At 49.8% G+C, this 15654-nt stretch overlaps 1 protein-coding gene across 3 annotated transcripts in view; it reads left to right on the plus strand.

Moving 5' to 3' along the window:
* Positions 1–15654, plus strand: part of UPF1 (UPF1 RNA helicase and ATPase) — a 217924-nt gene that overhangs the window by 133777 nt on the left and 68493 nt on the right. For all 3 annotated transcript variants that reach the window (XM_085638726.1, XM_085638724.1, XM_085638725.1), the window contains exon 16: positions 12851–12968. In XM_085638726.1, coding sequence (XP_085494852.1) covers positions 12851–12968 — 118 coding nt within the window. The remainder of the gene's footprint in view (positions 1–12850; positions 12969–15654) is intronic.

Here is a 15654-nt window from a genome sequence, read left to right on the forward strand (position 1 = left end):
ACATTAATCGACAATACTTTTCTTTTAGTTTACTTTTACATCCACGAGTTTTTACAACACTTCAATGAGTCAATTAAATGGCCACCTAGTCTGCACAAGGCTCTTTGATCAGGCGGTTACCCTAAGTAATATACTTCCAGAAAACCATATATCATCCTCACTGTGCATATAGATGCTTACTTGAAACTGATACCCTCCTGTTATAAATCAGATGTTTACCTCCAGTTGCTACATTCCAACATCGCATAGTTACATCACTTTACATTGAAATATTCCCTTGGCATCAATTCTCTGCTGTTGCGACTTAAGTAAATAACTCTAAAGGTTATATTTCCAAATTCACATCACTTTACATTGAAATATTCCCTTGGCATCAATTCTCTGCTGTTGCGACTTAAGTAAATAACTCTAAAGGTTATATTTCCAAATTCACATCACTTTACATTGAAATATTCCCTTGGTCACTGGGAAGGAATCTATTAGCTTTAGCGCTAAACCCACCAGTCTCACCAGTTGCCTGACAAACACAGCGTCGTGCTGGGCTCAAGACTTGCATCAAACTCTCCCTCCCGGTCTATCTTTGCCCCGCTTACTGAGTTCTCCTTGGTGTTCTCCTGACGGCAGTCCGGCGAAGTCTGGTGTGGCGTCCCCACAGAGCAGGCGGGGCTTCACACGCGAGTGACCGGGATCGGGGAAGATGGCGAAATCAACCCAACCCTCTACCCCCTCACTCAAGACTCCCTTGAGGTGCGTACTCCCCAGCGCACTTGCTCCGGCCGCTGTTCCTCACACTCCTCAGGAAGCGCGCCTGCAGCTCTCCGTCGTCGCGCCGCTTGCGGGGGCGTGGCCTGCGCTGAGGTACGAAAGCAGTGGGGCGGCGCTACGGCGTCAGCCCCACTCACGTGATCCAGGGACGGCAGCCTCTAGACCGGAGCTCGTCTCCACTGCCCAAATCTCCTCAGGCTGGCAGCAGCAATGCCCCCTCACCGGTCCCCGAGCCCCCTCAAAGCTCTGCGGAAACAACGGGCCACCTCCGGGGGACACCTGCTCACCTCCCGATCCCAGGGGGGGGTTGGCGACGACTCCAGGTAACGCCTCGTAACCAAAGGGGGGGGGGTTGAACTTTCGAGGGCTAGAAATTCTTCGTCTCAAGCCAAGATTTAAATGGACCCCTTCTCAACTGCGGGGTACCGATCTCCCCCACAGACGGGGATCAAGGGGGAAGCGCTAATTTCAGGCTGCGCTCCCAGCTCCGACCTAGTAGGGATGAGAGAAGGGGGGTCCCAGGTAGCGATTCTTCCCTCAGTCCTCCTTCAGGGTTATAGCCTCCTCGAGCTTCCCCCAGGGTACAATGTCCTCACAACCCGTGGCAGACGTCAGGGGCCGGTCAGAAGGTGGGGGGTGGTATCACTGGATAGGAAAATCTTGCAGACCCAAAGACCTGTCTTCACCTGACCTAGTGCAGCCACCTCCCCACTTAGGTGCCTTACTCCTCACTATCTGGCTACTTGCACACTTCTAAAATGGCCGCTCACCTGCCACCTCTATTTATCACCTTGGGCCTGACTTGCCAGAAGGGCCCAGAAAGTTCTGGAAACCCCCATGGCAGTCATGGTCCAGGTGCTGAGGTGACAGTTGGTGCCACCATTTTAGAATCTCACCTCCCTTCCCTAGTTTTCCTCAGAGGAGCACCTTGCGCCTTTCCCTCAGGTAGTGAGAGTAAAGCGCCCAGAACCTCTACATTAGCACCTAAAAAGTGGGATAGACAGAAAAAAATGAGAAGGGGGGAGGGGACAAAAATAATAAAATGAGGAGGGAGCTGCCAAAGGGCTGACAGGTCTAACACGCGTCCCCCCCCAGCTGAAAGTGGGGAGAGCTACCCAACCCCTTGGGAGTCCTCTTCACTAAGGCGGAAATACCTGGAGAGACCGTCAGCATTGGCGTGGTCCACTCCTGGGCGATGTTCCACCCTAAAGTCCATCCCCTGTAGGGAAATGGACCACCTCAACAGCTTGGGATTCTCGCCCCTCATTTGCATCAGCCACCTGAGGGGCCGGTGGTCGGTCTGAACCAGGAAGTGCGAGCCAAACAGGTATGGCCGCAGCTTCTTCAGAGCCCACACCACCGCAAAAGCTTCCCTCTCAATTGCACTCCACCTCTGTTCCCGGGGGAGTAGTCTCCTAGATAGGAAAACCACCGGTTGGTCTAGACCCTCATCATTAAGTTGCGACAGCACTGCTCCAATACCGTGCTCCGACGCGTCCGTCTGGACAATGAACTCCTTGGCAAAGTCAGGGGCCCTGAGAACAGGTGCCGCACACATGGCCTTTTTCAAGGTGTCAAAAGCTTGTTGACATCCCTCGGTCCAGATCACCCGTCGAGGGTGCTTTTTGGAAGTGAGCTCAGTCAAGGGGGCCACGATGGTTCCATATCCCTTGACAAAGCGTCGGTAGTAACCAGTGAGGCCCAAGAAGGCCCGGACCTCCGTCTGAGTCTTGGGGGGCTCCCAGGCCATGATGGTTTCGATCTTGGCCTGGAGGGGTTGCACCTTACCCCGACCCACCAAGTGCCCGAGGTACACTACCGACCCCTGCCCGATCTGGCACTTGCTGGCTTTGATCGTCAGACCTGCCTGCTGCAAAGCCTGAAGAACAGCCTGAAGGTGACTCAGATGGTCCTCCCAGTTGCGGCTGAAGACAGCAATGTCATCCAGGTACGCAACTGAAAAGGCTTCCATTCCAGAGAGGACCTGGTTCACCAATCGCTGGAACGTAGCAGGGGCGTTCTTGAGCCCGAAGGGCATCACACAGAACTGGTAGTGACCCTCGGGTGTGGAGAAGGCTGACCTTTCCTTCGCTCCATCCGTCAAGGAGATCTGCCAGTACCCGGATGTAAGGTCAAAGGTACTGAGATATTGGGCAGCTCCCAACCGGTCAATGAGCTCATCCGCTCTTGGGATAGGATGAGCATCTGTCTTTGTCACTGAATTCAGTCCCCTGTAATCCACATAGAACCGGAGTTCTGGGGTAATGCCCGGTGGGGCAGCTTTGGGTACCAGTACCACCGGACTGGACCAGGGACTTCCTGAAGGCTCAATTACTCCTAGCTCTAGCATCTTGGTAACTTCCTCATGGATGCTAGCCTTCACCTTATCCGACAGTCGGTAGGACTTGGACTTCACAGGTGGGCTGTCCCCTGTGTCCACATCATGGGTACACAGATGAGTCCTTCCCGGAATAAGGGAGAACAAGGAAGCAAACTGCTCCAGAACCTGGCGACAGTCCTTCCGTTGTTCAGGAGTTAGTGTCGGTGAAAGGATCACTCCCTCCACCGATCCATCCTTCTCTCGGGACGCAAACAGATCGGGAAGAGGTTCACTTTCCTCTTCCTCTGACCCATCAGTCACCATCATTAACGTGACCTCGGGTCTCTCTTGGTGAGGCTTAAGGCGGTTGACATGGAGCACCCGATGGGGCTGCCTGGGGGTCTTAAGATCTACCACGTAGGTAACCTTGCCCTTTTTCTCAACCACCTCAAAGGGACCTGACCAGCGATCCTGGAGGGCGCTAAGCTCTCCAGGTTCCATCACCCACACCTTCTGGCCAGGCTCCAGCTCCACCGGGTGAGCGTTTCGGTCATACCATTCCTTCATGACCGTTTGGCTGGCTTCTAGGTTTTCGAAGCTTGCTTCCACAACCTAGCCATTTGGCTACGAAAGGCCAGCATGTAGCTCACCACATCCGTGGGAAGTTTTCTGGGAGTCTTTTCCCATCCTTCCTTCACCAGGCTGAGGGGTCCACGCACAGGGTGCCCGTACAACAATTCGAAGGGGCTGAAGCCCACTCCCTTCTGTGGTACCTCCCTGTACGAAAACAGCAAACAAGGTAGGAGGACGTCCCATTTCCTCCGCAGGCTCTCGGGCAGACTCCGGATCATGCCCTTTAAGGTTTTGTTAAACCTTTCCACCAGACCATTAGTCTGGGGGTGATAAGGAGTGGAGAACCGGTAGGTAACTCCACACTCTTTCCACATAGCCCGCATGTATGCCGACATGAAGTTGGTACCTCTGTCCGACACCACTTCCTTGGGGAATCCCATCCGGGTAAAAATTCCCATAAGGGCCCGTGCCACCACAGGTGCAGTAATGGTCCTCAGAGGGATAGCCTCTGGGTACCATGTGGCATGATCCACCAGAACCAGGATAAACCTGTGACCGGCCGATGTTGGTGGATCCAATGGCCCGACAATGTCGATGCCCACCCTTTCAAAGGGGGTACCAACGACAGGCAGTGGTTCCAGGGGAGCTTTCAGCTTCACCCCTGTCTTCCCACTAGCTTGGCAGGTTACACACGTCCTACAAAAATATCGGACGTAATCCTCATCTGAGGCCAGTAAAAATGAGGGACAAGTCGAGCAAAGGTCTTGTCTTGTCCCAAGTGTCCTGCCAAGGGTATTTCGTGAGCCAGTCCTAATAGGAAGGCTCGGTAACGCTGGGGAACTACCAAGGCCCGGGATGAACCATGCACCGGAGCCTTGGGTTCGCTATACAGGAGTCCATCTTCCCAGTATATGTGGAAGTTCCCCGAATCGTTACCCGCTGCCTGGGCTTCGGCCTGCCGCCGTAAACCCTCAAGGGTAGGGCACTCCTTCTGGCCCCGACAAAACTCTTCCCTAGTAGGTCCTCCCTCCACCTGCCAGTCTGCAGGGGTAGGCAAGCCCTCCAGGGACGTTACATCCCCCTCCGTAGACTCCGGGACCACTTTAGTTGCCCCATCCACCTTTGGAGGGTCAGATGCTGGGGCAGGCTTTCCCCGTCCCCGTCTACCCTTTCCGGCAGCTGGTTGGGCCTTTGTCCCAGGCTCCAACCTCTGTGAATCCCCTCTTCGGGTGGTCACGGACCGAGTATGGGCACACGTCCACTCAGGGGTCCCCAACATTTCCATGTGGGCCCTGAACTCAACCTCCTTCCACGCCGAGTGTTCAAGGTCGTTTCCCAACAGGCAGTCGACCGGCATGGCAGGGCTGATCGCAACTCGTAGAGGACCCGCAACCCCTCCCCACTCAAAGGGAACCTGGGCCACCGGATAGTGACCCTCTCGGTTGTCAGCCATCACAACCCGGTGGACTACATTGGGGACCACCTGCTCTGGGGACACCAGCTGACTCCTTACCATAGTCATGCTGGCTCCTGTGTCCCTCAGAGCCTCCACCCTCTGGGCATTGATGGTGACCCATTGCCTGTACTTAGTAGTATTCGAGGGCATCTGGGTCTTAGGAACCATCTCACAATCCCCTAAGGACACTAGGGTTAGCCCTGCCCACTCACCTCCCTTATCTAGGGGCAACTCCTCCCCGAGCACTACACTCGCCACCCCAGGGGTCTTTCCTCCAATGGGAGGGTGTGGTCTCTTGGGACACTTGGCATCCCCCTTATAGTGCCCCACCTCACCACACTCGTAACATCGGACAACCCTAGGCTGCTGACCACGGTCAGGATAAGGGGGTTTGTGGGGAACAACCTTAGGAGGGAATCCTACTCCCTTCCCTGGTGAACTCTTTTGGGGGCCTTTAGAGAACTCCCTCTTTTTGTCTCCCCCCTCTTTCTTCTGGGGGGCGCCCTGTCCAGCCCCTTGGAAATTCCCTCCAGTCCCTTTTGAGGATACCCGGGTACTCGCCCAGATATCCGCCTCCTCTGCAAGCTTCCTGGGATTAGTGAGCTTGCTGTCTACTAGGTGCTGACGCAGCTCTGGAAAACTTTTCTCTAGGAGGTGCTCCTTTAAAATTAAATTGTACAGTCCCTCATAGTCCTTGACATCACTACCCTGCACCCAGCCCTCTAAGGCCTTCCTGGCATAGTCCAAGAAGTCCACCCAATTCTGAGTGGACAACTTCTGACTGCCCCGAAACCTCTGCCTGAATTTTTCAGGGGTCAGTCCAAATTTCCTTACTAGGGCTACCTTCATGACGGGGTACCTGGTCTGATCCGGCTGTTCTAGCGCCAACAAGGCATCCCTCCCCACCGGAGGCATATACCTATACAGGCCACCCCCCCACTGGGCTTCGGGGACCCCATGGGTTCTTAGAGAAACCTCATAGGCAGCCAGCCATTTTACAATGTCATCCCCTATACCATAGCTAGCAACCACATCTTTGGGCAGGTAGGGCCTAGACTCTCTCTGGACTTATCTCGGTATGCTGCCACCATTGGGACTGCTGGGGGTTCCAAGTTGGAGGGCTTTGAGCTCTAACTCTTTTAAGTGAAGCTCGTGGAGGAACCTCCTCTCCTCCCTCTCCTTTTCCAACCGGGCCAGATCCATTCTAAGCTGTCTCTCTTCCCTCCGATCAACTAGGTCAACAGAGGACAGGCTCCCCCCTGAGGCGCTACTTCCCACTCTTGATGGGGCCCTGGACCCAATGTCCATATTACCGCTCCCAGGGGGAAGAAGGACTTCCGGCTCTTCTTGGGGATCTAGTCCTGGTTCTTCTTCCCGTTTCCCGCTAGGGTGGGCCATAACCCAGGCTCTTAAGCTTGCCTGGAGCTCTGTCTTCTTCGCCCCCTGCTTAAAGAATACCCCCCGTTCCTGGCAGAACTCCCTCAATTGGGCCGCTGTATACTCCTCCAGCCTACCCAATTCGAATTCCATCCTACCAGATGGGACCCCAACACAGGAACTTTACTCAAGAAGGGAATATACACAGGACAATTTCAAAAATCCTCCAATTAGAAAACAATCTGGAGAAAACTCCAGTCAAAACAATCCAGTGTAGGTGGTGATGCGCGCAAAACTGCCACTAAGCGGATGCAAGCACTGAATAAGAAATCCCACCGCTGAGCACCAAACTGTTGGACCTATGTCCGATGGGTAGCTTGGCTCAGGTCACCTGGCTCAACACTCCTTTTGGCTTTTCAGGCCTGCATCCCACTCAGCTCGCAATCCTGCGCCACATCACTCAAAAAGAACACTACACCGATTTTTGTAAAAGAGTTACTGTAACTTTATAACATTTCATCACATTAATCGACAATACTTTTCTTTTAGTTTACTTTTACATCCACGAGTTTTTACAACACTTCAATGAGTCAATTAAATGGCCACCTAGTCTGCTCAAGGCTCTTTGATCAGGCGGTTACCCTAAGTAATATACTTCCAGAAAACCATATATCATCCTCACTGTGCATATAGATGCTTACTTGAAACTGATACCCTCCTGTTATGAATCAGATGTTTACCTCCAGTTGCTACATTCCAACATCGCATAGTTACATCACTTTACATTGAAATATTCCCTTGGCATCAATTCTCTGCTGTTGCGACTTAAGTAAATAACTCTAAAGGTTATATTTCCAAATTCACATCACTTTACATTGAAATATTCCCTTGGTCACTGGGAAGGAATCTATTAGCTTTAGCGCTAAACCCACCAGTCTCACCAGTTGCCTGACAAACACAGCGTCGTGCTGGGCTCAAGACTTGCATCAAACTCTCCCTCCCGGTCTATCTTTGCCCCGCTTACTGAGTTCTCCTTGGTGTTCTCCTGACGGCAGTCCGGCGAAGTCTGGTGTGGCGTCCCCACAGAGCAGGCGGGGCTTCACACGCGAGTGACAGGGATCGGGGAAGATGGCGAAATCAACCCAACCCTCTACCCCCTCACTCAAGACTCCCTTGAGGTGCGTACTCCCCAGCGCACTTGCTCCGGCCGCTGTTCCTCTCACTCCTCAGGAAGCGCGCCTGCAGCTCTCCGTCGTCGCGCCGCTTGCGGGGGCGCGGCCTGCGCTGAGGTACGAAAGCAGTGGGGCGGCGCTACGGCGTCAGCCCCACTCACGTGATCCAGGGACGGCAGCCTCTAGACCGGAGCTCGTCTCCACTGCCCAAATCTCCTCAGGCTGGCAGCAGCAATGCCCCCTCACCGTCCCCGAGCCCCCTCAAAGCTCTGCGGAAACAACGGGCCACCTCCGTCGGGACACCTGCTCACCTCCCGATCCCGGGGGGGGGGGTTGGCGACGACTCCAGGTAACGCCTCGTAACCAAAGGGGGGGGGGGTTGAACTTTCGAGGGCTAGAAATTCTTCGTCTCAAGCCAAGATGTAAATGGACCCCTTCTCAACTGCGGGGTACCGATCTCCCCCACAGACGGGGATCAAGGGGGGAATTAAATGGACCCCTTCTCAACTGCGGGGTTCCGATCTCCCCCACAGACGGGGATCAAGGGGGGAAGCGCTAATTTCAGGCTGCGCTCCCAGCTCCGACCTAGTAGGGATGAGAGAAGGGGGGTCCCAGGTAGCGATTCTTCCCTCAGTCCTCCTTCAGGGTTATAGCCTCCTCGAGCTTCCCCCAGGGTACAATGTCCTCACAACCCGTGGCAGACGTCAGGGGCCGGTCAGAAGGTGGGGGGTGGTATCACTGGATAGGAAAATCTTGCAGACCCAAAGACCTGTCTTCACCTGACCTAGTGCAGCCACCTCCCCACTCAGGTGCCTTACTCCTCACTATCTGGCTACTTGCACACTTCTAAAATGGCCGCTCACCTGCCACCTCTATTTATCACCTTGGGCCTGACTTGCCAGAAGGGCCCAGAAAGTTCTGGAAACCCCCATGGCAGTCATGGTCCAGGTGCTGAGGTGACAGTTGGTGCCACCATTTTAGAATCTCACCTCCCTTCCCTAGTTTTCCTCAGAGGAGCACCTTGCGCCTTTCCCTCAGGTAGTGAGAGTAAAGCGCCCAGAACCTCTACATTAGCACCTAAAAAGTGGGATAGACAGAAAAAAATGAGAAGGGGGGAGGGGACAAAAATAATAAAATGAGGAGGGAGCTGCCAAAGGGCTGACAGGTCTAACAGGCGGTCAACCTCAAATCTGGGGAACCGGATTCGAGTCTCGGCAATGACGTTCAACATCTTGAATGATACGATGTGAAATTAATGTGTCCTTGTGTAACGCAGCTGGTGCGCATGTAAAGCGCTCTGATATCCAATACCTTTGGGTCAAGTTCACACTATATAAAACTCTGGGGACAGAAAAGAAATTACATTTCAAAACCTGCTCATCTTGTGGCCTTACAAAGAGTTACATTGATTGTCCTCAGTTTCAATGTATTTATTGCTTTCATCAAGTCATAAGGCGGCTAGATGTGACCTTTGTCACACTTCTACATCTACAACCCTGAAAGACCGAAAGGAGGTTGGCATTGGATTTAATGGTCAAAGAATGCTCTTCCTGCTAAAGGAGATGCCCCTCTTCAGTTGGGAATCTGTGCTTTATTTTATGCGGACTTGTACAGAACTGGGTGGTGGACATGCCCCCTAGCAGTTTTGTCTTGTGAATTCAAGAATGTCTAGCAGTAACAGAGAATTATTACACAGCCTGTGTATAATACAGTCGACTGATCAACTGCTGAGGGTTAATGATATTACTATTAGAGTGGGTCTTATATTGTATTTAATTGCATTTATAGAGCACTCACTACCCCATACAGGGTGCTGTATCGCTTTACCCCAGGGAGAACTCCGCTCTGGATCCCGTGGTAGTAATTTGTTTTTGGGGGGGGGGGGGGGTAGTATTGGTTATTAGAATGAGATGTGCTTATGTGGTACATTAAATGAATAGGAATTAGCTGTGGCCTTTAGTGGGGGTGTGGGTTGTATGAAATCATGCATTGGCTAGCGTTTATAATAAATGAGCTACAGACAATTGGGTATTGTTAGAATCCAGGGTATGACTTTTAACACCGATTGTGGTCTTGAAAATGAAGTGTGGGTAATTTGAACCAATACAAGGTTTAGGGCAAAATATACATGTAACTTAGTGAGCCGTTCTCAGAGAGAGGGGGCATCCAGAGGATGAAAAGAAAGGCGAGATTTTTACGAAAGAAAAAGGTGAGCTGACAAATAGATGTTTTAAGTCAAGGACAGTTTTCATGCAGTGCTTTGTGAAATATTTTGTCTGCTTTGTGATAACATGGAAAACTGTAAAAGGAAACATTATTTGTGTATTTTACAATACCGCGGTTTGCCATGAGAACCCAAGTAAATGCAAAAGGAACAATTGATGAACAGAATGCTGAACAATGTCATTCACCCCAGTACAGCAATCTAGGCCTAAATCCATTGGTTCTTTTGCTCACCATGTCATTCTAGTTCAGACCCAGCCATATGCAAATCTGTCTTGAACCCAAGCATGCACACACTTCCACCACTCATGGGTAAATATAATTTAACAATATTAGTTTCATTTTCCCATAAAATCGGTCAAAATCAATAGTGATGTATTGTAAAAGTTTGTGCCAGAGATGCTGTTGCCCCTGTCCCTCTGATGAAGGCGGGAGGATGAAGGAGAACAGTCTGTTTTAGCAAGTTTCATTAAAGTAATGCTTCTCTGAGCGGGTAGGGCTGGGGCTTCCTCCAATCTCGAGCACCCACAATAAAAAGAAAATGTGAGATCTTGCATCTGGCTGTCATTCAGCCTTCCTGTAGCAGTAATCGGGTACACAAAAGGAAAGGAACTGCCTAGAAAACTCCCATACCTAAGCAATAGAAACTGCAGTTCAACCTCCAAAACTGCAGTCCAACCTCACTCTTACCATCTACCAAATCTGCTGTGCTTAAGAAACATAAGTAGCCAGCAGCCCTTTACTGGCGAGGCCTTAAAAGGACAGCCCTTTCTCCGTGTTTCCTTAAGTGCCTACTCTACACCCTCAAACCAGAGTAAAGCAAGCGTCCCCGCCCTATCTATTGCTACTCTGTCTTTCCACCTGCTCACGTCAAACTTCTTGTAGTCAGTGCACCTCAGAAAGTAGTATGCTGTGTGCAAATCCCAGTAGGACTGGCCCTGACCTTCATATTGAAGAGAGACGTTAAAAAACATATTTAGCTGTGAAACAGTAATGTTTGTTTCACAGTTCAAAGAAGCATCGTAGGAAAATAATTAATTATTGAATTTGAACAAGCAACATCTATCTTCTCCATGCCTGTCTGCCCTGACTATTCCAACTTCCTCCGATTCCAAACTTGTACTCATGTCTTTTGACTTCAAGCACCAACATGTTTTTGAAGGATGCACCAAGCATGGTTGGAGTATTTAGTACAGGTATCTGTTTAACATGCACACATCTGACGCTATTAGATAATCATTAGTGCCAGCTCCACATCAATTAGCAACAGTACGCAGACCATAGTCATCCAGTATTGGGGTTTCTTTAATAGATTTGCATGCTTGAATCATTCCCTGTCATAGAGATGGGAGTCCCATGGTAACATAATCGAGCAGTATTTAATTAATGCGATAGGCTACAATAGCCCGGAGCCATGTTTGAAATAGCTTATCTATGTCCTTTTTAAAAAAGGACCAAATGCAGAAGAGCAACTAATCAGCTGCTCTAGTACCTTCTAGTACTCTTCCAGGAGAAGCAGTTTCCCTCAGATTTTCACCGCACGTCGTGTGTAAAGGGAGTGTCCCTAAGTTCTACTCCATTTCATATCTAACTACTGGAGTTTATTCCTGGATATTTACCTACAGCAGGTCTGATAAAAAAAAAAAAAAAAAAAGGCCTTTTCTGCCCATGCAAGACCTGTGGCAGGAAAAGTCATGTGGACGATCCACATAAGGACTGCATTTATTGCCTTCATCCCACCCATGAGGTAAGACTGTGCAAAATCTGTCGGACTTACTCTTCCAAGCATCTACGAGATAGAGAGGGGAGACTACTTTTGTGGCTCCAACCACTAAGCAACAAAAGTCTTCTGATGAGGACGGTGAGGGCTTATCCATGTCTCACAAGAGATGCAGATCCCAGGACGACACCCCTGGAGAGGGCAGGAAACACCTCAAACCCTCCCAGGAGAGCAAACGCTCTAAAAAGGAGAAGCATCCTAAAGTCTCCTCAGAGCCTGCCTCATCCGTTCCCACCACTCCTGTGAGAAAGGAGAAAGAAAATCATAGAGCCTCTTGTTCTGATTCTGTGAAGCACAGAGACTAAATCATTGTCTACGACATCATAGATGATAGCCCCTAGATCGTCCACAAGTACTATGGCTGATCACTATGACTAAGTCTGTATCTTTTAGGCAGGTGCAGAATGTCTCTTGGTTAGGGGTTTACACAATTCTTTATGGAGGCTCCTGCAAAAGGTTCCTTGGAGCTAGGCTTCTCCAATTTGTGCTTCTTTGCCTAAGTAAAACTCTTTTTGAAGATTGTCCTGGAGGTTCAGAGGACTTCAGCAGATGGTCTTTTCTCTACCCTTCAGTTAATGTACTAAATATCCTGTTGGTTAAGAGTTCTTTGGCACATGGCCATACTTAAGGGGACAAAATATACATTTTATGCGTTTCTGTGAAGGTTTTTCTCGCATCACACAACTTGCATCGCTTAAGGAGATTTGGAATGTGAAATCTAGGATTTCCTGTGGCCTATGTATATTCCAGTGAAAATCTGACAGGTGGTGCTCTGAGGGTTGGAGCTCTGAGCTCCTCCACCTGATTGACCTGACGCCTGGTCATACAATGAGGTAGTATTCAATGGCTGGTTTCAATCTTAGTTGCTGTATTGGAATGCTGCTCGATTATTATTGTCTGCGAAGGTTTCCCAGTCAGACTTCGGGGAGTAATTCAAGATATGAATTTATGAAAGATTCAGTGCTGGAGAACTGTAGTTACAGGTATTTTTTTTCATGCCTAAAAGTGTTTATTATGCTAGGAATAATTGACCATAGCAGATGTACTGGATGTAGAGGTTATCCATACCTTATTTACTTGAGTAACTTGTATGCCTGTTGTGTTCCTCTGTCCTGTTTTGCTTTTCAGTGCTGCACACTGTGCTATTTAAAAAAAAAAAACAATTTAACCTCTCCCTCCTTTAGCTGATCGTGTGAAAAAAGGATTTGATTTCCAGTGGCCACAGCCAGACAAACCAATGTTCTTCTATGTGACTCAGGGGCAAGAAGAAATTGCAAGTTCAGGCACCTCTTATTTAAACAGGTAATAATAGCATTAATTGATAATCATTCAAGCATCATAACAAACTATATCATTAGCTAGGGAGAATGTTGTGTTGTGAATGGTTCAGTTTGTAGATTAGTAGCCTGCTTTTGTGAACACTTGGTCAATTTTTAAAGAAACCTGGAAGTATTCTGAATGATTCTATTTTTGGAGAACCGAGGACCTGAATAAAATCATTTTAATATTACCCACTACCTCATGTACCTCATCACAACACTTTGCATTGTACTTTAATGGTAAATATGAATCTTCACAGGATCACACTGAGGGCACAACATCTACCTGGTACTAGATAGGATTGGACTGACACCACCCAGCAGGTTGAAAGGGAAGTGTCAAGAGTCGCTGAAACCAGTTCTACTATATTAAGCATTTTGTTATAGGGAAAGCCCATTCCAGAGGTCTTTGCCATAAACACCAACATAAAATGCTGTTTTTACACCTACGTGTGCTTAATAATCCAATTTAAGGTCTGTTGTCTTTTCGCTATCCTGGAACAGAACGCTGCGCCTAGTCCTATTGACGATCTGCAAAATAAAGCATGGGTCATGTCTCCTAATCCCCGCAGCATGGCAAAGACAGTTTGATATATCTACTACTCAATGTGTGGAAGAGCTTCTCTGTCCGCTTGACTTGCTCCCATCTCCTCTCTAGATGTGTTAGTCCAGTTCTCTATCGCAGCACACCTTCTTGATCATTGGCTACCCGGCCCGAACACATCAGGTTCACTTACCTCTATAGCCCAATGGACTGCAAGAAAATTATTTTCCATGCTAGGGTGTCTTTAGCAATACAAATGAAGTTTTCTGCGTGTAAGAGTCCATCCGTCAACCGTTTTCAGACATCACAATTTTGGTGGAGCAGCAGGCATTCTTTTCTTGTATAAACAACAGAGTTTAATAGCCTGTTCAGAGACTTTATGCTAGTGTGTGCTGTCAAGCAAGTGGGAGTTAATTATGTTCCTTGCTCAGCTTATCTGTTAGAGACATCTACCCGCAGATTAATTACCTTTTGAATATTCCAGGGGTCAGACTGGATCCATAAGATTTTTCTTCGACCAGTACCCTTGTGCACCGGAAGGTGACATCAGTCGACTTGGCGTGACATCGTCCGCGCCGGAAGTGATGTCCGCGTCACCTATATAGACACCACGTCGGCATGCTGGTGTCTGTTCTTTCCGGACCAGTCAAGCGCTGATCCTTGGAGAGTTACCCTCTCACTTTTTGACAGGATTTTTCCTACCCTTTCTGGTGTATAGGAAGTTGTGTTGAGGAAGACTTTAGTATTCAAGCCGTGCGATGACTCCCCACGCAATATTGGTGGCGAACCCACGTTTGGTTTGTTTGTTGTGTCTGGAGCGTGACTACGACTCCAAGTCATTCTCTGACTGCCAGGACATGGCTCCGAAGGCTGAGTGAGCGGTCCCTAAAGCTGCTTGCGAACGGCAGTCGATATCATGTCGCACCTAGGATGTATCCTTCATGGTCCCCGTTGAGAGGAAGGGTTCCGCCACCGCTTCAGGGAGCATCTTATGCTATGGTGGTGCAAAGGGCTTTGTTCAGTGGAGGTTACGACTAACCTCTTGACAGAGGTGCTACAACAAGAGTTTCCTCTTCGGAACCCTTGCTTACATTTAATGAGGCATTCACTTATGTCCTACTGGGAAAATGGCCCAAACCCAGAAAGGGGATCCTGTGAATAGGTTGATTGCCCGCCACCGCCACCCTGCCCAAGGCAACCCAAACTTCCTCACTACCCACCCCACCCCGGAGAGCTGATAGTCCACGCCTCTACGTCCCAAGGCACATTCCCTTCTGCTCCCCCAGACAGGGAATCCAAGAGGCTGGACAGCTGGGGCAAGAAAAAATTTCGTCCCGCCAGCTTTGCATTGCAGTCTCCGAACACCCCATGTTTATTGGGCCGTTATACCTACAATCTGTGGGGAAACAGATTTCAAGTGCTGCCACTGGGTCCGGAGGAGGCCCGGCTCATCCTTTCCCAAGCAGTATCAGATGGTAGAGATGCAGCAAAGTTCACCATTAAGTGTGGTTTAGACAAATGACTTGCTGAGCAGAGTGATTTCATCAATGGTGGCTATTAAACGCCATGCCTGGTTGACGACATCTGGCTCTTTGGGGAATGTCCAGGCCTCGCTCATAGAAATGCCCTTTGATGGCACCAGTCTCTATGGAGACACGGCGGGAACGCTTTAAGGACTCGTGGGCTACGCTCAAGTCCTTGGGTCTCTCAATGGCCGCACGTCCCCAGTCTGCCTTTTACAGGTACGAAAGGGGTTTTCAGCTATGCTAGCCATATCCCAGCCACCTAGCAGTGCAATTTCCACAACCCTGTGCGGCTGAGGGCGTGGTTCGTTCTGACCATATGGGTTGGGCAACCAGAGCGCTGGTCAAGCAAATACCACCCTGGCAGCTACAGCCTTCAAATCCTCCTAGTCTTGCCCTTCCAGATCATGGGCGTCCAGTCGTGCCAGGACCAGCCATTACCTCCACTACTGGCAGTGCATTACATCGGACAGATGGGTCTTTGGATAGTCTGAAGGGGCTACTTTGTCTCCTTCAAGACCACCCCTCCCTCCCCGACCGGCTTACAGAGGATCAATTGATTTTTCCTTAGGAAGAAGTCCCGACACTTGGCCAAGGGAGCA

The sequence above is a fragment of the Triturus cristatus genome, chromosome 12 (assembly GCF_964204655.1).
Source record: "Triturus cristatus chromosome 12, aTriCri1.1, whole genome shotgun sequence".
NCBI lineage: Eukaryota > Metazoa > Chordata > Amphibia > Caudata > Salamandridae > Triturus > Triturus cristatus.